Below are 21,704 nucleotides of genomic sequence, written 5' to 3' on the forward strand. Positions count from 1 at the left end.
AATTGTTGTTGATTCCGGACCCAACTTATCTTCATACCTAGAATGTGTCCTACGAACCTAAGTCCTTCGTGGCAAAATTCAACTCCTGTTGCGCAACAAGATCGCTAAGCTCTCTGGCATGCCAGCTAGAGAGAAGCATATCATCTATCTATAGGATGAGGAAGATATATAGGATGAGAAGAGGCAATGATCCTCATCGCTTTTACGAAATCCAACAAACAAGATGAAGTCGTTGAATTTTCTGTACCACTGCCTTGGGGCCTGCTTTAGGCCATAAAGACTCTTCCTAAGTCTGAAGACTAGATGTTCTTGGTCGGCTGCAACAAAGCCTTTCGGTTGCTCCATGTAAATTTCCTCCTCTAGGTCAACCGTGGAGGAAGGCCGTCTTAAATACTTAAAATACATATTTTATAGATAAAATACGTTAAATACTTAGAATACGTGAAGAATACTTCTTAAGATTTAAAGTTTTTTTGAAAAAAAAAACTTTAAAATCTTTTAAATTTTTTTTTTTTGAAATGATAAATATTTGTTAAATACGTAGAATACGTCAAATTTTAAAAAAAACGGCAATTCTAAAATGTAAAATACGTGTAGAATACATAAGAGTATTTGAAAACATACTCTAAACTTAGAATACATGTTTTTTAACAACTATGACCACAATTCTTCATCAATAGTTCTATCTTCCCTAGTTTAGGTAACTAGTGATCATGTCAACATTCACAGCCACAAAGCGAAAGATTGTTTAATCCTTTACCAATATTTTAGGTGTATAATACATATTTTGTAATAGAGGATATTGGATGAGTTCCAAGAAGTTCTTAAGCAATAATGTTCTAAAAGGGTGGAAATAAATTGCTCACATTAAATCATTTTGCCCCCTTTAATTTTACAATTTGCGTAAGTGTCCTCATGTTCTAGTACCTCCATAGGCAAATATAAATTTGGAATACACACATCTCCATTGGTTGAGGATATGTTCCATTGGTATCCATATAATGTGTTAATAGCAACACTTAAAGGGAAAGCTTTTGCACAAAATTACTTAAAATGTGATGTTTTAGGTCATTTCATTCTAAAGAGAAATGAACAGGTTGTTGGCTGGTCTGGACGTCCAAGTGGGAAAAGGGATGGATAACGGTTACGAATCGAAATAGGAATGGTAAAGATATTGAATAGGGAGTAATGGTTCACACATAACTGTAATCGTCCAAGAGCCTTATAAAAAGGGCCATGGGAAGCATGTAAAATGCTAATCTAACACTGTGTAATTTGCGCTTATAATATAATTGTGTTGCCTCCGATGCTCTTAGTCTAAATCTGTGTTGTAATTCCTTTGTGTTGAGTTCCACGTTTTGTGTAATCATGTGTGTTACAGTCGGTTGTAGCCGGCTCGTTCATCTCCACAGTCGCACAACCTCAGTTCGATTCCTACGTAATCGTCCATAGCCTGAAATCCTCCAACAGTCCTAAGCGGAGTGAACTCCCCTTAATTCCTGAACACAATACCTTGTAGTCGAATAGCCAAAGGACTAGATATTCGAAACTTTGTTATCCTAGGGGGGTAACACAGCTTGTAGTGAGCTAGTTTAAAGATCATTGCAAAGTCAAGGAAAAAGGTAAAGATGGAAGGTCGTCGCTAAGTCAATTGAGTGTATACTAATGCAATACCAAGAAGAATGATCAAGGTGAGATAAAAAAAAAGAGCGATGATAAGAAAATGATAGGGCAACATTTTGCCCCATGTAACAATACAACCCCTTGTCATTGTAACAACTTCCAAAAGAGTAAAATTATACTTCACAATAAGGATGGTGTAAATATTGATTAGGATGAGAGTAACAAAAGGAATCAATTCAGTGATTTCCCATTTATTCTAATGAGATTGCATACTCATGTCTCATCCTTAAGGTATTATTACCTCGAGTGCACCTCTTGCTCACTGAGGTTCTCTCACACCAAGGTTGTTTTGGGTTGTTTTGAGGAAATGCCTACCATCTCAGGTGCAAGTTGAGTACGAATGGGTGTCAATAGCATTGAAGTGGAGAAGCTCTCTCATATCATTATCCATTTCTATTTCATAGCTTCCATGACACACTCTGAAAGCCACTTCATTTCTCCATCATGAAGTATGCCATTATATATATATATATATATATATATATAATATGACCATTTTTTGATAGATTTGTAGAAAATATCGGAGTTCAAGAAACTAATGCATTGATTGTATTGTCAATAATGTGCAAAAAGTGGGTAAACATAATGGGATAGAACGTCTCCATGTGAAGACAAAAACTAATGTTAGGATGGATAACATTTGCCATCCAAAGGATGAGGAGATTGAAAAGTTAAATTATTGGCCAAGAGATGAATAGCTTAAGGAGATTCAACTTCTTTGACCGGGGTCTACGAAAATTACAAACAAATTAAGAAAACGTTTTCATTGCCTCGAGTCACTTACTGCATTGAGTGACCATGACCAATGAAGTCCGAACATGTACCAGTTATCATGCTCATGGTAAATGCGGAGTGGATAATTGCTGAAAGCATCTAAATAACCAAATTTGTGATTTTGATAACCAACAAAGATTGTGTACAACATCATGGTAACATGTAATAAATACTTACAAGAAAGAAACAAGAATGTTGAAGATTCTTTCACTACTCCAATTAAAAAGAAAAACTTTGTGTTGGAAAATTCTTGTCTTTTGCGATGAGACGATAAGAAATCTTGTCTTTTGCGATAAGAAATCTCTTTGAGCTTCGTAAGGGCAAGGATGACCAGTAAAAAAATTATGTTCTAGTCCTGATATACTTAACATAATTCTCATGATTCTTTATACGTTTGGCCAGAATTGTATGTTTTAGGCATATATACCCTTTTTGTAACATTGCAATGCCAACAAATCACACTAATATCTGAAGTTATGGAAATATGAATACAACTTTCATAACAAGCAATGAATTTTATGTCCAAACTGGATCGGAATGGCTTCACTTAGTAATTTATTAGGGATTCGTATAATTCCCTTGGTAACCTTGGCGATGCTACCGAAACTAAAGGATGGGTTTTATAGAGTATAATACCAAAGCTTTCACTCATATCCATTTCTTTGATGCCCGGCGGTAAACTCCATTCGAAGGAGTGAACCAACGAGCCTAACATTAGGTAGACATTAAGGAGGCCTAGATTCACGGCCGGGCAAGCTCGTCTACCGGCACCGAATGGCAACAATTGGAAATGATGACCTTTAAGATCGACAGTTGAATCCATGAATCGTTGCGGTCGAAACTCTTGTGGCTTATCCCAGGAGTTCTCATCCATTGAGAGAGACCAAGTATTGATAAGCAATGTGGTTCTTTCGGGGACATAGAATCCGGCAACTTCACATGGCTGTATGGATTCATGGGGGATCAATAATGGTACCACTGGATGCAACCTCATTATCTCCTTCACAGTAGCTTGTAGATATGGAAGATTCGGTATGTCTTCTTCACTCATCAGCCTATCCTTGCCAATGACGCGATCGAGCTCGTCTTGTAGTCTCCTTGCTATGTCATCGTGTCGTATTAGTTCTGTTAATCCCCACTCCACAACTATGCTAGATGTATCCGTTCCACCCACAAATATATCCTAACAATTCAATGATTATCGTCGCAATGTTATACTCAATAAACGAACACACATTTGTAATAACATAGAAGTCAGCTAAAGAAAGGAAATGCATCCACATACCCATAAAATTGCTTTGATATTGTCATCTGTCAAACTGATTGTATTGGATATATGCTCCTTCTCTTCATGTAAGGACAATAGAGTGTCCAGGAGATCATTTTCACCATAGCTACCAGCAGCAGCTGTATTCGCACGAGAATTCCGCCGATTGTCGACTATTCTTTGAAATATGGTGTCCAGCTTCTCGAACGTGTCATTGGCACGTCGTTCGAGACCTTGTATGTCTAGAAATCTTAAAGCTGGCAAGAAGTCACCTATATTGGGAATGCCGACGAGGTTCGTTGATTCTCGGATGGCGTCCACGAGCTCCAATCCATTCATGTTTATGATCACAGAAACGTCATGGAAGGTCTTTCCCAAGGCCATTCTCGAGATGCTGTTGCACATACGAACTTGTAACTTCGTGCACATGTCTTGGGCCTTTGGGATGTCTTGCCACACCGAACGAACAAGACCCCTCATCTCCTCGTCTCCGATCGGCTTGAAGTTTTGCAACCTTACAGTGTTGAAAAGTTTGGTCATATATACTTCTTTCACCTGTCAACCAAGCAACACATATTTGTTTGGAGACCACTAAAAATGAATAAAATGTTTAGCCATTTAAAAAATACCTCAACTCTTAAATTGGAATTTGAAGTGATGAGAAATCTAGGTAATATGTAATTTTGAATTTGGATTACCTTGCGCCAAAGCGGGCCATAGGGCGTGCGGGCGAGGCCCGAGGAGTTGTAGGTGAAGCGGGCGGCGGCCGAATACGAAAGGGGGCGGGAGGCGAAAACAAGGTCATGGGTATGCAAGACGAGGCCGGCTATGTCGGGAGATGACACAACCAATGTAGGGACAGAGCCCATTTGATAGGACAAGATGGGGCCGTACCGCGTGGACATGTCATGGTACCATCGGTGCGGAAGTTGCGGAGACATAAGGAGCTGGTGGAGATGTCCTAGGAAAGGTAAGCTGCCAGGTGGCGATGGAGGAGATGGGATATGGAGGGGCTCATGTTTCCTCATCCTCCTCTTCATCTTCCTCTTCATGTTTTGTTGGAGATACTGACATAGAAGCACCCATCCAAAGATGCCCAATAACACTAATGCCCATATTGACCACTCCTCCATCTCTCTCTCTCTCTCTCTCTCTCTCTCTCTGGTAAAGTAGCATAATGGTAAAATTGAGGTTTGGCTACGTGGAGGTACAGGGTTTGAATCCTGCCCTATGCACGTGATAAATATTAGTAATATTTTTGGTCTCATAGGTCATATTTGACCTCCGAAGACGATAATATAATCTATCTATCTATCTATCTATCTATCTCTCTCTCTCTCTCTCTTTCCTAATCCATTTAATATAGCCTGCCTAATTCCCATTATAATCACGTGGTGAATATGGACCACACACTACCAAAATCCAAGAGTTGTGACAAGTTTTCAAGGTGCAAATATAGTTTCGAAGTTGTTCACATTTGGCCGCGATTCTTTAAGGGAAATGAGGGGCCCCGATGGGAAACTTGAAGTGTATGAGATGGGATCGGCCCGTGGGGCAGCTGTTTTACTGTTTCAAATTGTGTCGTTCTCTAATGTGTGACTTTTATGTAAGTTGGATGTCTTGGCAATGACAAAAGGAGACGTTTATAGGGAAAATGGTATTGAAAGAGACACCTGTGAGAGGAAAATGGAATGCTACAAAATGGTCGCAATGATTTATATTTACTAGTCTATAACATATTCATGTAGCCTCTAGTGCTTCTATTCCTGATCAATAATAGCATCGACGGCTTCATCTTCATCTCAGGGTAACGATAAGGAACAATATGTTTCTGCGGTACCACTTCTTCAACTGCTACCCTCGCTCATAGCACTTGCAGTGCAATGAAGAAGGCCGAATACACTGCAGAGCCTAGTCATGATGATGATGATGCTAACCATGTGGATATGGCTGCCGCTGTATTGTCAATGCCCGATTCTATGGCTCAGGCAGGTTTCTCTCCCTGCAGAGATAACTTGTAGCTCCTCCTCCGACAGACAGACAGACAGACAGACAGATTATGTGGAAGAAGATCGAGACAAAGAGAAGAACAATAGAAGAAAGAAGCACTAGAGAAGGAAGAGATAGAAGAAGAAAACGAGAAGGGCATCTACCAAAATTTCATAAGCTGGAGGGCGAACGCAGAAATTTCAAAAGCTCAAGGGCAGAAGATAACTTTTTCAAAAACTTGAGGGTAAAAGAAAAAAAACAAAACAAAAATTTCAAAGACCAACGGGTGCAAAACATAAAACTCAGGTTTCCAATGGACGTACTCACACTGTCCTCTTTTGAACACACTAGACTTAGTCTATTTATGTAAATAGTGAGAAGGGCAGTTGCCCTAAGTTACTCAGTATATAAACTGACTTTGTAACCTAGTTACGTGGTGGTTGCTCATTTTGTAAAAGTGGTAATAAACTTCGTTGACATTGTGCCTACCTATCTCTGATTCTCTCTCTTGCGTATTGGTTGTTATATTTTCTGTCTTTGCTATCATCAAAGCTATGGTCTCGCATCCATTTACGATCTTATCATAGAAGAGTGTTGATCTTGTTCCGCATTAGAAGACGACGTTCACAACATCTGGTATCAGAGCTTGGTTGTCTGTTTGATTCTACTCCCGCCTTATATTGAGTCTCCATTGACAACTCTTGTTTGTGTATCCTGAAGATCTTAGTTGATATCGATAGGCAACCTACAACAAGATTGTTTACGCAAAGAGAAATGTGACGAAGTCTGCACTCTATCGTTCTAGGTCACTCTTGGTTATGTGATCGTAGCCTCTTGGAGTGAGACTTCTATCTTGACTAGGCCAAATCGTTGCTTCACTCGGCTAGGCGGAAATCGAATAGGTCATCTGACGCTTTTCCCCTACTCGCCATAGTCACCTCAAGCAAACACGACTCCTGGGGCAAACCCAATCTGTGTTTCATTCGACTGAACGACATTCGGGAGGACCAGTCGGATCCATCCCTCTCATTGCTGCAGTTAACCGAAACAGGATCGGCCTGGAGTATTGCATATAATACGTGTTGAGAAATTTTAGAAGAATCGAATCATCAAATCCGGGTTCAACTCAACTAAGTCAGTTGACAGTACTCACTCCGAACAAGATTCATTGATATTCGTAATCATCACGACTCGTGTTCAACTTCGGCTAGAATGGCATCGAGTGAGCCAAGTTGCTGCACTCCATCACAGTTCGTAGCTAACTCCCAACAAAGTCTATTATACAAACACAGATGTCTTCAACATCCGGCTCATCATAGATGAGTCTAAGGAAGTTTGATGGATCAAACTTCAACTTCTAGAAGGAGCAGATGCAAGACTATCTAATAGTCAAGGGGAAAATTGACCCCATTGAGAATGAAGACCCTCCAGAAGGATATAAGTTGCTTGAATGGGATAAACTTGACAGAATCGTCCGAGCCACGATTCGGATGCACCTATCGGAGTCCATGTACTTCACGGTGCAATCATGTTCGACTGCCTTCCAACTATGGAAGACACTTTCAGACACTTAAGAAAAGAAGACCCGACTTGGTCTAGGCACACCTGAACGAGTACGAAAGCTTAAGCTCCCAAATTTCGGCCCAGGGGACGATTATCAAGGATGAACTAAAAGCAATGCTGCTTATGAGTAGTCTTCCTCCTTCGTGGGAAACTTTTGTCACAACCGTGTGCAATGCGTCGACAACTGTCGTCAAGTACTCTTCAGTCACGAGTGCAATTCTGACTGAAGTGGCTCAGAGAAAATCGTTTGCTAATGATTCAGCCAACAACGCTTACGTAGTACAAGGTTCTACCAACCGATCGAACAACCGTGGAAGAGATTCTTCACGGCAACTGAACAACCCGCGAAGTCGGAGCAAGTCACGGGATAATAGAGTATGCAACTACTACAAGAAACCCGAACACATCAAAGCCGATTGCCGTACACTCAAGCCCAAAACCGATAAGGCTCAGTGAGCCAAGCATAAGAATGGCCGACACGAGGAGATCAACTACATCGGCTCTTCGGCCAAAGTATTGATAAACGACCTAAATATACTATCAATTGAGAACCCACTCGAATCAGAAGTTTTGCTTACGACTAAAGAATCGAGCATGTGGCTCTTAGATTCGGGTGCGTCTTTTCATGTGACTCCTCATCGATCCCAATTTCGGCAATACACGGTCCAACATTCTGACTCAGTTCGGATAGGAAACTCGCTGCGACATAATTGGAATCAACACGGTAGAGCTCAACCTTGCGGGTGGCTCTACATTACTACTACACAATGTCCAACCCGTACCTAAGCTCTCACAACCACTGATCTCGGTCAGACAATTCGATGAAGACGACATCCGTGCTAGCTTCTCATAAGGAGGGTGGACACTCCACAAAGGGAACCTCCTGCTTGCTCGAGGACCGAAGATACACTCATTGTATTCTTTGCATGTCACACTCAGAGAGGGTGACCTGTTTTTGGTTGACATTCCCGTGTCATCACTCTAGCACGGACAACTCGGACACCTCAGCAAGGCCGACATCACCCACTTATCTAGAGCCAAATACATCCCCAAACTCTCCTTCTCAGATCATCAATTCTGCGAGCATTGCCAATACGGCAAGTAGATAGCCGTATTGGCGACGCTCTGTATTTCATAAGCTTTGTTGTACGTTTTAGGGTTAGGGTTAAGGACGATGATGATTATCAATGACAAAGATAGACATGGCGTAATAGTGAAGATAATGGAGAGTATGATGGTAAGAGAGATTGGCATGAAGATGTTGAGAATCGTTGAGAAGCATTGTGGGGTGGGGGGTGGTGCCTAGAATGGCTCCACCCCCCTCCCAAGGGGGTTCAACGTTGAGGGAGAGAGATAGGAAAAGAGATGACGAGAGAGAGAGAGAGAGAGAGAGAGAAATGATTCCTCCTTTTCATTCATTCCCCATAAGGGGGTTAAATAGTACAAGAGGGGGTAGATACAAAGGGGTGTAAGCCCCCTAGAGCATTCATACTGGACACTCACTCATACCTCCTCGTATCCATCCACATGCAGACACGTGTGCATGTGTTCACATACGTATCGACTCACAATTACATTTATGCCCCATACACATACACAACAACATTATGATAACATTCGACCCTCGCTCATCACACTTGACTCTCCGTACATCTCGTACGGGGTAACACAATATGGCACGCCCGTGGGAAAGTGCCTTGCACGTCGATCCCACATGCCTTGATGATGATATTTCTTCGACCGAAACTTCCATCGGTCCTTTCATTGATCGACTCCCTCGATCGGAGTGCTTGACTCGAACATCTTTGTCGGTCAGCAAATCTTCCGCGACATGAACATTCTCGTTCTGTCGACTTACGAACTTCGTAAAATCATTCGGGTCGTCAAAAATATGTTGTATGTATGTGTGTTCTTCCTTTAATTTTTGTGTGGGTTGTCGTGGTCGATCACGTCGATTTCTTTAGGTGGATAAGTTTTTAGGTATTTTTAGCCTCAAATTTTCTAAACAAATGACAATGCCCTTAGGTTTTGAAAACTGTATATGTACCCTTATGTTTTTATAAAATTATGTACCCTCAAGGCTTTTATAAGTATATTCGATACCCCTATCTCCTTTTTTCCCCTCTCTTTTCTTTCTTTCTTCATTCCTTTTTTTTTTTTTTTCTGTTTTGCCTCTCCCGCTCTTGTCTCTCTGTCCATGCCTTTCTCTTCTTCCATGAATTCTTCTTTCTCTTCCTTCTCTGTTCATCAATGGCTACATCTTCTTCCACTTCTTCTTCTTCGTCTTCTTGTATATCATCTCCTTTCTTCTTCTTTCTTTGTCTCTCGTGCTCGCTTCTCCGTCTCTCCGTGACTCCTTCCATTTCTCCTATCTTTCTTTCTCTTCTTCTCTATTTGTGCTGCTCCGTGATTTCTTCTCCTTCATTGTTTTCTTTGTTTTCTTTGTTTCAGTTGGCTGCACATCTCTGTCGCGTCATCCGTCTTTGTGCGGCCATTGTCCAGCGCCGACGTTATTCGGTCGTCTCTAGCTTCATTTTTGTCGCTGTTCAGCCGTGTCTTTCTGGCTATCCGGCTCGTCCTTTCGGTCGTTGGTTGTCCAACCATTGCCCTCGCTTCGACAGCTATTCTGCCATTCTGGTTGGTCTAGCTATCTCCCGGCCATTCTGGCCATTTTGGCCGCTCTGACCACTATCCGACTTTGTTTGGTCGCTGCTCCGACCATCGCCATCATTGTTTGTTGCCTGTGTCGTCCGTCTGGTCCGGCCGCCTCCGGTTTGGCACCGTTCGGCCACTCTGACCGTTATGTGTCGTTGCACATTTCGGAAATCGATCCAGCTGCTATCCAACGGCTGCCGCTCTACCGCTACCACTATACGACCGCCGCTCCATTCGGTGGCTGGCGCTGTCTCTGTCCGACCGGGTCGATCTGGCCACTCCGGCCACTAGTCGGCTATTCCGGCCGCTTTGGCCGCTCCTCGGCTCTCGGTTGCTCCGGCTGCCTCCGTTGCGGACTCCATCACCGTCTCTGTCGGTTTCGTCGTCGTCTGACACCGTCCGTCATCCTGGTGGCCTATCTGCTTCCCTGACCTTGTTCGGCCCTCCGGCCGCTCCGGCTGCTGTCGGTTGGTGATGACCGTTCCTGAAGCCTCTCTCATCTTCGTCGGCCCTGTCCGGCTGGTCTGCAGTCGCGTGGCTGGTCTGTTTAGTCGTCATCCGGTTGTCAGCCGTTGATATCTGACGGTTGTCTCTCCATCCGTCGCTTTTCGGCGTCACTGTTGTTGTTTCAGCTCTGTCTACTCTAATGGCTGCCTGACCATTACGGCCGCTTTGGTGCCAACCAACTCTTGTTGTAGTTCCAACTTTTTCTGCGTTGCTTCTCTGGAAACTAGAAACTGTGAACACGTCCCATTCCGGTCCCTCACATCTTGCTGGCCCACGCTCCACACATTGCGTCTTCCTCCGCAGTCTCCTTGGAACACGCACACGTTGCTGCTAACCGCACATTTGCACATTGTCATTTCCATTCTCGCACACTCATGTAACGCCATCGTTTTGCAACTTGTTTTGCAACTTCCTCTCATGCATTGACACCGTTTCTGTACATCTTGGCCAACATTTCTCGGTCATTTAGGGCAAAAACAGACCACACAAAACATTCACATATAGAGATTAATTCGTTGTAGAACTGTGCGGCAGTCAATCTTGTCAATCTTCCATTTCTGATTTCTTCCGCCTTTGCTGCATATCGCCATCATTACCCGGACATCTCTTACATATCATCATCACTATGCCTCACATTGTCGCGTATCATTCTTCGACTCCGTCTCCAAAGGGGGGTCGCCATCGTGGTTGCCAAAAGGTGTTGTACATTTTAGGGTTAGGGTTAAGGATGATGATGATTATCAATGACAAAGATAGACATGGCGTAATAGCGAAGATAATGGAGAGTATGATGGTAAGAGAGATTGGCACGAAGATGTTGAGAATCGTTGTGGGGTGGGGGGTGGTGCCTAGAATGGCTCCACCCCCCTCCCAAGGGGGTTCAACGTTGAGGGAGAGAGATAGGAAGAGAGATGACAAGAGAGAGAGAGAGAGAGAGAAATGATTCCTCCTTTTCATTCATTCCCCATAAGGGGGTTAAATAGTACAAGAGGGGGTAGATACAAAGGGGTGTAAGCCCCCTAGAGCATTCATACTGGACACTCACTCATACCTCCTCGTATCCATCCACATACGTATCGACTCACAATTACATTTATGCCCCCTACACATACACAACAACATTATGATAACATTCGACCCTCACTCATCACACTTGACTCTCCGTACATCTCGTACGGGGTAACAAGCTTCATTGACGACTCGACTCGGAAGGTGTGGGCTTATACGATCAAAACCAAAGATCTGGTTTTCTCGATCTTTTCCGATTGGCTCGCCATGGTTGAGATTTAGTCTGGCCGAAAACTGAAATGCTTTCGGTCCGATATCGGGGGAGAGTTCAAATCAGAGGAATTCGTCAAATTTTGTTGACAACGCGGCATACGACGTGAATTTACGGCACCTCATAGTCCGGAGTAGAATGGAATTGCCAAGCGAATGAATCAGACAATTCAAGAAAGGATAGTTTCCATGCTCCAACACTCTGGACTGTCGGATGGCTTCTGGGCAATGGTCCTACTTACGGCACCGAGTAGGCCTCTAGGACTATGGATCTCTCAAGGACTATGGACCGACAGTAATCCGAATTACGACAAGGTGAGGATTTTCGAATGCGAGGCGTACGCCCTCACCCCAAAAGATGATCGCCGCAAACTTGCAGCAAGGTCCAGGAAATGTATTTTCCTCGGTTATGGAACAGATGGCAAAATGGGATACCGACTCTAGGACCCCGAACACAGACAGATCGTCCGAACTTCAAACATCCTGTTCAATGAGTCGACCATGCATCAATCGGTCGAAAACCGATTGAAGTCCGAAGGGTAATCTTTTCCGATGTGCCAACCCTTCCGGAAGGCTCAATGCACAACACACGATCAGCTTCATGGGTAGCTGAACCTTCTAACACCAACTCGGAGAATTTCGACTCGGCAAAGCCGAATGATTCGGCTTTGGACCATCCGACCACGACACCCAATGCAATTAGTCCAGTCATACCTCGAAGATCCGAGAGACTATTGCAACCCTCGGAGAGATACTCTCTTGGTATCTTCTTTATGGACGCCGGAGAACCGACATCATACAAAGAAGCATCGACGTTAGCCGATTCGGCCACTTGGCATCTGGCAATGGAGTTTGAAATGAACTCCATTTATGCAAACAAGACTTAGGACTTGGTCGAATTACCGAAAAATTGACGTGCTCTTTCGTGCAAGTGGGTCTATCGAATTAAGGAGACATTTGATTCAGCCAACCCAAAATTCAAAGCAAGATTAGTAGCAAAGGGTTTTCGATAGGAACACAACGTCGATTTCGACGAAATTTTTTCACCAGTGGTAAAAATGACCACCCTTTGATTTATGCTCGGCGTAGTGGCAGCCGAGAATTTGGAGCTAATTCAGCTAGATGTTAAAACGGTTTTCCTCCAGGGTGGGTGATCTTGAGGAGGAAATTTATATGGAGCAGCCGAAAGGCTTTGTGGCACCCGACCAAGAACATCTAGTCTGCCGACTCAGGAAGAGTCTTTATGGCCTGAAAGTAGCGCCGCGATAGTGGTACAAGAAGTTCAACGACTTCATCCAATCGATCGGCTTCTCAAAGAGTGATGAAGACCGCTCTCTCTTCATGGAAACAACTCGAGATGGATCACCCCTCTTCCTGATCATCTACGTAGATGACATGGTAATCTCTGGATGCCATGCTCTCGAACTAGCCGAACTCATTCGCCAATTGCGGTTGAAGTTTGCCATGAAGGATCTCGGTCCAGCACGACACATCCTTGGTATGAAGGTAAGTCGGAATCGTAATCAACGACAATTGTTTCTGTCCTAGTCCAACTACATTGGACATGTCTTTGGATGCTTCAATATGCAATCGACGAAATCTACCTCTACCCCGCTCCCTACTCATACTCAGCTATCTCAGCGAGACTGCCAGACATCCGGTCTGGCTACACGACCGGATATCGCTCACGCCGTTGGAGTCATCAACAGATTTATGCATAATCCCAACAGTCAAGCATGTGTTCAGATATTTGGTGGGCACAGAAGACATTGGTATTCTATTCGGTCCAAACGACATCTCAGGCGTAGTCGGATATACCGACTCAGACTTTGCGGGTTGCATAGACAACCGGATATTGTTTCAAAATCGGTAATGGAATCATCTCATGGAAATCGAAACTTCAGGAGTGCACCGCCACATGAATGACCAAGGCTGAATAAGTAGCCGCATCTGATGCGGTGAAAGAGGCCTTAAGGCTCGGTTGGATGGCCTGCACGTTTCGACAAGCCGAAATCGGCTCGGCTCCAATTGTGTACAGTGATAGTTAGGGTGTTGTTGCTTTGTCGAAAAATCCGGTTCATCACAACACCTCCAAGTATATCGACATTTGATATCATTTCGTTTGGGACTACAGGGAAAATCAATTGGGAGGAAATATCGACAACCGATAATGTCACGGACGCATTAACTAAGTGCCTTTCGGCGAATCAATTTCGATCCCTTTGGCATTGAATGGGCATAATAATGAATCAGTCCAATTAAATCAGACACTTCTCGGACAATAGACCTAGATAGTTTGAACTTCGGCTTCAGTCTCTCCGAACTCTACCAATCCGGCCTTCTGCTCTTCAGAGTTCACCAACTCGAATGAATTCTCGATTGTTCGTAAACATTGTAGCAATCTGTATTGTACATTCATTTTGGTCTACAGATTTCGGATGTATATGCCCATTACGAGGGAGTGTTGAATACGGGCTTCTAATGGACATATTCACCCCGTCTCCTTTTGTACACACTAGGCTTAAGCTATTTATGAAAATAGTGAGAAGGGTAGTTGCCCTAAGTCAGTCAATATATAAACTGATTTTGTAACCTAGTTAGTGAGTTGTTGCTTTAAGTTGTAATAGACTCTTTACAATGTGTCTAACTGTCTCTCTCTCTCATTGGCGTACTTTTTGTATCTTTTGTCTTTGTTGCTATAAAAGCTACGATCTTGTACCCACTAACTATCTTATAGGAGCTTACAGGGAAGAGTGTTGACCTTGTTCCACATAAGATGACGGTGATCCCAACAATTTTCTGAGTACGCAAATAGGCTCTCATACACTTCCGCATACACACACACATTCCAACTATCCAAACCCACAACCAATGACATTAATTGAAAGTTATGAACTTTAAGATCTTTCTTTAAATTGAGAGAACCTTGTGGTCGGTAATCCACTATGTCATTTGAAGTGTTTGGGTCTATAGAGAGAGACCAAGTGTTCAACAACAATCTTGTCTTCTTCGAAAAATAGAAGTTGGCGACTTCACATGGTTGTGTAGATCCATGCGGAATAAAAAACGGTGGTACAATATGTAACCTCGTTAGCTCCACTAAAGTAGTTTCAAGATGCAGAAGACTCGCTATGTCTTCTTCACTCCACAACCTCTCCTTTCCAATAAGATGCAGCTTGTCTTGTAGTATCTTGTTTTATGTCTTGATGTTCTAATAGTTCTATTAATCCCCACTCCATGACTACTCTAGATGTTTCCGTTCCACCGACAAATATAACCTAACTATGTTATAATTTGTAAATAATAATGTATATGGCTTACCAGTAAAACAATAAACTAAAACTTGAAAAGAAGGGAAAATCCATGTATACACCCAAAATATTGCTTTGGTATTATCTTAGACTTGTCAAACATATTGTTTTATTTATTTTCCTTTTATATATTGAAGGCCCAATTCCTAATTAATGGTTCCTATGCTAAATTATACTAAAAATGCATTTTGGCACTAGTTAAATTACAAATTTATTGTTAAAAGAAGAATCTCATGCACCTGTCAATATATATGAAATTTGCACATAGAACTTGCTCATTAATATCTCTAGATATTTGCACATGTATAGGTGAAATATAGACCTCACCCATTAATATCCTTGACAAGCAAAACCTTATCATCAATTTGAATTATTTGAGGTGAATCACATCACAACGTTGATATTTGCATAATGTATATGTTTTTGAATGTCTTACCCTTACATTATCCATTCTCATTTTAATTTCTTGAATACCATTTCTATTTTGTAGAGTCATTGGTACCTATATTAAATGGATGGAGAATGTCATAGAGATACGTAAACAATATGGTGCTTTCTCTATAAAGAATCTAAACTTTAGAAGTTTCTTTTAAATCAAATGTGCGAATAAAATGAATAGTAAAAGTAAATTCTTTTAGTGTGTCAACTTTAGAAGTTTCAAATTACTGATCTAGGTTTTTATGAGTTTGTGGTGTAGGGGGCATAAAGAATAATTATCATTATATCATTCACGTGCGTAATACTCTCACCGTGTCTTTGTGAATCGTATTCTTGATCAAGTTTCACTATGTCATTGGTTATGTCATTATGTCATTATGTCATTTTCTCATCAAGTTCATTCATTTGAGACAACCTCAGTTCAAATATCCACTCCATGAGGCACAACCCCATCCCATAGATTGCCATAAGACTATAGAAAGATATGAACTTGAGCGGATCCAACAATGTTCGTCTCTTCTACAAGATGGGGACCTTTATGATGTAATGTACATTTTGAACAAGTAATGGGATGCACAGTTCCAAATAATTTAGCATGGCCAGCCCCACATATAAAGTGCATGGATAAGAATACGTACAAATAGCCATAATCCCACCCATAGAGAGAGATAGACAAATAGACAGAAAGACAGAGAGATAGAGAGACAGAGAAGTGGTCAATATGAGTACTTTTACCTTTCCTAGTGTTAGGAAGCAGGTCCCTCCAGATGGGAAAGAGAGCACAAGCTAGACTAGAGTCCGAACAACCAACTGAATGAAGGAGAGTGAGTTGGATCAGTTTGATCCGATGAAGAAGGGAGACAAGTTCGGATCCGGAGAGGCATCCGAAAAAGGTCCTATTTGTAAATAGGTTTTGTCGCGCCTACTTGGGCCAGAATTGTAAATAGCCTTAAAGTTGTATTAGTGTAATACAAGTAGGGAAATTAATTTGATATGATAGTGAGTGTAGAGAGTGAGCAGAGAGAGTGAGAGTGAGAGTGTGGTAACTCTGTAACTGTTTGTAGACGAAGAAGAACTCAAGGTTGTTATTTGTATTCTTCTCGATATAATGATTGGTTTTTTGGAATATGTGGACTCCCATGGTTTTTGCTTTTTTAGGGTTTTCCATGTTAAATACTGTGTCTCAGTGATCTTTGTATTTTTTCCTTGTTTTTTGTTGTCATTCAATCTCTTGCTATTCTCTCATTGTTGTTTAAGAATTGGTTGTGGTTGACTCCATATCTAGCAAACTGGTATCAAACTGATGGATGAACATCTCGGAGGAATGTTCAAACGAACTAGCTCCAACTATTTAGTGTGGAAGTTGAAGATGAGGAATATGTTGGTGTGTAGAGGCATCTGACTACCAATGTAGTTCAGAGAGGGAAAGCTAGCTAAGATCGATGCATCAACCTAGGAGGTTATCCATAGAAAGAAAACAACTTATATGGATGTAGCTCAATTGGTAAGGTTGCCCAATAAGACCAGGAGGTCATGGGTTCATCCCCTTACATTCCATCATGGCATCTTGTTTATGACATCATCCTCCCTCTAAGGCCGCCTCCCCTAGGACCCATGACCGGCTTATGTGGGTATCGTTGATCAAACTATTGAATGACCTCTTTATTTAAATTTGTAAGTGTCTAACCAGTTCCCATGTGGGCATCTGAAATGGGGTATCCTTTCCATAAGCCCAAATATTGGAGTTGTTGTCGACGATAGTGGGAATCAAGGATCTGGTCAACCTTGTATTCCTCCCATGTCGACAATTCCACAGGTGACGATGGAGGAGGTTGTCATCCCCGAATTCGAGAAGGATGGTAGAGTTCGAGGAGGGAAATGTGAAAAACATTGTGAATCCTAAATGTTTGGGGAAGTGCTAGCCGGAAGGTGACTTAGTTGATTCGCTCGATGATACAGTGTCGTGAAAATTTTGGGCCATAGTGAGAAGCCGAGGAATATCAGAAGAATCGGCGGAGTGCACCATGTGCACTTACCCTTGTAAAAACGTGTGAATAATAGGAGTTAAGTCAGGACAGAGGATCCCATGTAATAAGGGATTTATCCCACATTATTATGCATCCCTCTCCTTGTTCTATAAAAGGAAGGGCGTGCCCTTTGTAAAAGGGTTGCCCATTTTGTGTTAGAGGGTATACCGTTAGGTTTAGGGTTAGGTAGTTTCTCTTGTTCTTACTTTGTTCTAGGGTTTCGTCTTGGTAGTTTCTTCTTCTTCTTCTTCTTCATCGTGAAGGTTCAGAGTTTGTGTCTGTTTAGGGTTTGTTTCTACTTGGTCTCCTGTGCAAGACCCCGCTCGGCGCGATGAGCCCGAGAGCTCCCCCTATCTGCGGCTTGGCAACAGGCTGTTGTTGTAACCTAACCTACCTTGGTCTGGCTCGAAGCCGGGGATGTATTCTTTCCCTTGTAATATACATACTTGTATCCGTTTGTGCATATTGGTGTATTTGGTGGTGTCGGAAGCACAACCCCTTACTTCCTGTGCATATGAGTCGGTGTCGCGTGCATGCTCTCCCTCTCCTTTGTCTCTCTCTCTCTCTCTCTCGTGTTCGGTTGCATCCGGGTTGTGTCCGGTGTCGGTTTTCTTTGCATCCCTCTTCTCCCTCGTCCGAGACGCCCGTGGTCTTGCCCCTTCTACACGCATGCGCGTAATAACGTGACAACGAAAGGGGCCTAGCTTTCTGTAGTCCAATCTCTCGCAGGGACATGGTAGCGATGTGGCGACGTAACAACCAAACCATGTCCCTATCTGCAAACGTTAGCATGACGAAGAGACGTCGGTTAGCCCGATCTTTATATTGGTCCAGAGTGATACGAAGTTCTAGGGAGAGGTCATGATGGACATCATGTAAAGTGTGGGCACGTGTCTTTGCCGAAGGATTAAACGAACTTGAAGGAATGGAAATGTTGAAACGAGGATGAAATCCATAGTTTGTAAAGAATGGGGAAACCTTAGTTCAAGCATGGATACTATTATTGCACACAAATTCCACCATTGTAAGGAAGTCCAGCCAATCCTCTTTTTGGTAGCTCACGATACACCAGAGGTATTGTTCGAGGATTTGGTTGACTCGTTCGGTTTGTCCATCAATTTGAGGATGGTATGTTGATGACAAGTTTAAAGAAATCTCGAATATCTGTAGAAGTCGTCGCCATAAGTGGGAGATGAATTGAGAACCTCGGGTAAGCTATGTAATTGGACGACATTTTTAATAAAAATGTCAGTTGTCTCCTCCCCCGAAATTGTTTTGGAACATGGGACAAAGGGAGCCATCTTTGAAAACGGATTGACAATCACTAGCACCGTGGCATGGCCACTGACCAAAGGGAGGTCGGTTATAAAGTCCATGGATATGGAGGCCCATGATCGACTTAGAATTGGGAGCGGGTGGAGAAGGTTGTATGATCGATGGTGAGCCACTTTGGAGCGAACACATACATCACATGTCTTGATAAATTCCTTGACAACTTTCCAAGGTTGCAACCACCAAAACCCCCGAGATAGCAACTCCATTGTTTTCATGACCCCAAACTGCCCAGCAAGAGGATCATCACGACAGTTTTGTAGTACCCTTGTGTGACATGATCCTTCTGGAATGTACAGGAGGTGATTACGATAGAGTAACCCATCCCAGGTTGTAAATTGGTTGAGATATCAGTTTTACATGTTTGGGGATGAGGCTTTGATGAGGGCCATGATTTCCTTGGCGAATGGGTCTGATATGGTTGCCTTGGCGATCTCGTTGAGAAAAGAATCCTCACGCAACATGCAGGTTCTAAATGTCATCTGAAGTTGATCAGGCCTCAACAAACAATGGGGTTTCTGCAAATATGCATCTTCCCTTGGGCGCAATGTGAAATTAGGTCGCTGAGAGAGAGCATCATCTTTCCCATGTTGAACGTTGGGTCGAAACAAGATCTCGAAGTCGTAGTCGGCGAGAAAAGACGACCATCGGGCCTACCTCCAATTCAATGTATGATTGGTGGTGAAGTAAATTAGATTCTTGTGGCTAGTCAACATTTGGATACAATGTTGGGCCCTAGCCAAATAGAGCCGCTATTCGGCGAAGGCATAGATGATAGATGCAAGATCCTTGCCATAGACTGGATAATTGATTTCTGGGGCTCTAAACTTTTGGGAGTAAAAGGGAACAAGATGTAGGGTGGCATTGTCATCTAGTTGGGATAGGACAACTCCCATGGCAAAGTCAGAGGTGTCAGTTTCAATGTGGTGTCACGAACGTAGACGAGGGCAAGGACAAGTAGGCGAGCTCAATATTAACAAAGAGAGAAAGATAGATATATAGATAGAGAGGAGCATAGACAAGAGAACAAGAGAGAGAGAGAGGGTGGACAAAAGAGCGAGAACTAAATTACGCTTCCGTAACTGGTGTTGGTCAACTTGATTGTAATCACGAAGTATTTATACAAGAATGTGGTGGTATGCATGTAAGCTAGGAAACATCTAGAGAATCCATGGAAACTTCTAGAGAGTGCATGTCTATGCATTCTCTAGAAGTTTCTTGAAAGTTCTAGTGATTAACTTACAATGTAATAAGTTGAAACTTATACAATACAATAATGCATAGATGGAATGTAGCTCAATTGGTAAGGTTGCCCGATAAGACCAAGAGGTCATGGGTTCAACCCCCTACATTCCATCGTGTCTATGACATTATCCTCCCTCTAAGGTCGCCTCCCGGGACTCGCGGCTGGCTTATGTGGGTATCGTTGATGAAAATTGCAAATGGTCTGTGGAGCATTTTGTAAATGTGTAATTGGTTCCCATGTGGCGTCCGAAATGGGGTAACCTTTCCATAAGACCAAATATTGGAGCTGTCGGCGATGATATCGAGAGTCGAGGGTTGACCCCGGGACTTGCAGCTGGCTTATGTGGGTATCGTTGATGAAAATTGCAAATGGCCTCCGGAGCATTTATAAATGTGTAATTGGTTCCCATGTGGCATTGGAAATGGGGTAACCTTTCCATAAGACCAAATATTGGAGTTGTCGACAATGATATCGAGAGTCGAGGATTTGGTCAACCTCATATTCTTCACCCGTCGACAATTCCACAGGTGGCGGTGGAGGAGGGTGTCGTCCCGGAATTCGAGAAGGATGGTAGAGTTCGAGGAGGGAAACGTGAAAAACATCGTGAATCCTAAATGTTGGAGGAAGTGCTAACCGGAAGGCGATTGGGTTGATCCGCTCGATGTTCGCCGAGTGTCATCCGGTATTCAATCGGGTAGGTCCTTGTGTCCTCAGGTCGGTTTTCATTGGATGATCCGGACTTGGTCATCTTCTTGTTCGACCCTCAGTCGGCAATGGACTTGTCTTCCATGAAGACTATGTCCCGACTTCGGAACACCTTCTTGTCGACCAGATCCCACACCTGGTAACCGAAGTCATAATCACCGTATCCAAGGAATATGCATGGCCGGGACTTCGGGTCATGCTTTGCTCTCTTGTCCTTCGCCACAGGCACGTATGAGAGACACCCGAACACCTTCAGATGCCGATAAGATACATCTTTGCCGGTCCATACCTTCTGAGGTGAGTCTCCTCCCAAGGGTAGTGAGGGTGATCTGTTTATCACGTAGGTCGTCGTCGTCAACGCCTTAGCCCAAAACGTCTTGGGTAACTTGGCATGTGTGATCATGCTCCGGTTCATCCTTTCGGTCAGCCCGTTTAGTTCCGGCGTCTTTGACACGGTAAATTCAAGCCGGATTCCCTTCGACCAGTAGTACTCCTCGAACTGCCCCCGGTATTCTACTCCATTGTCCGCTCGAACCGCTTTCAGCTTCCGGTCGGTTTCTCTTTCCACTCCCGCGTGGAGTTCCTTGAAGACGGTTAGCACCTGATCCTTCGTCTTTAACGGTGAGACCCACAGCTTCCAGCTGTGATCATCTATGAACGTCACGAAGTACTGCGATCCGGCATGAGACTTCGTGTCCGCTTGACACACATCGGTATGCACCAACTCCAGTGGTGCATTCCGTCTCATCGTTGGTCTTGACTAGAAGGAGGTTCGGTTTTGCTTGCCGGCCAAACAATCGGTGCACTTCTCAAGTTGCACGTCCTTCACTGGAATGAGGTTGTCTTCAGCAAGCCTCTTCATCCCCTTCTCACTCATGTGACACAGTCTTTTGTGCCATAGCTCACCGGCAGTGTCAGATGCTATGTTC

The 21,704-nt window shown here is 43.2% G+C and overlaps 1 protein-coding gene across 1 annotated transcript; it reads right to left on the bottom strand.

Moving 5' to 3' along the window:
- Nucleotides 1-2,982: 2,982 nt before the first annotated feature.
- LOC147863393 (cytochrome P450 CYP736A12-like) lies at nt 2,983-4,858 on the bottom strand. The gene is made up of 3 exons (XM_087321200.1): nt 4,423-4,858; nt 3,743-4,279; nt 2,983-3,640 (listed from the first exon to the last, which is right to left on the bottom strand). The coding sequence occupies exons 1-3, from the start codon at nt 4,855-4,857 to the stop codon at nt 3,005-3,007; spliced, it is 1,608 nt and encodes a 535-aa protein (XP_087177326.1). The 5' UTR covers nt 4,858; the 3' UTR covers nt 2,983-3,004.
- Nucleotides 4,859-21,704: the final 16,846 nt, after the last annotated feature.

This window comes from Azolla caroliniana, unplaced genomic scaffold (assembly GCF_043228905.1).
Source record: "Azolla caroliniana isolate FFs.n. ecotype wild unplaced genomic scaffold, voAzoCaro1.0.p SCAF_6, whole genome shotgun sequence".
Classification (NCBI taxonomy): Eukaryota; Viridiplantae; Streptophyta; class Polypodiopsida; order Salviniales; family Salviniaceae; genus Azolla; species Azolla caroliniana.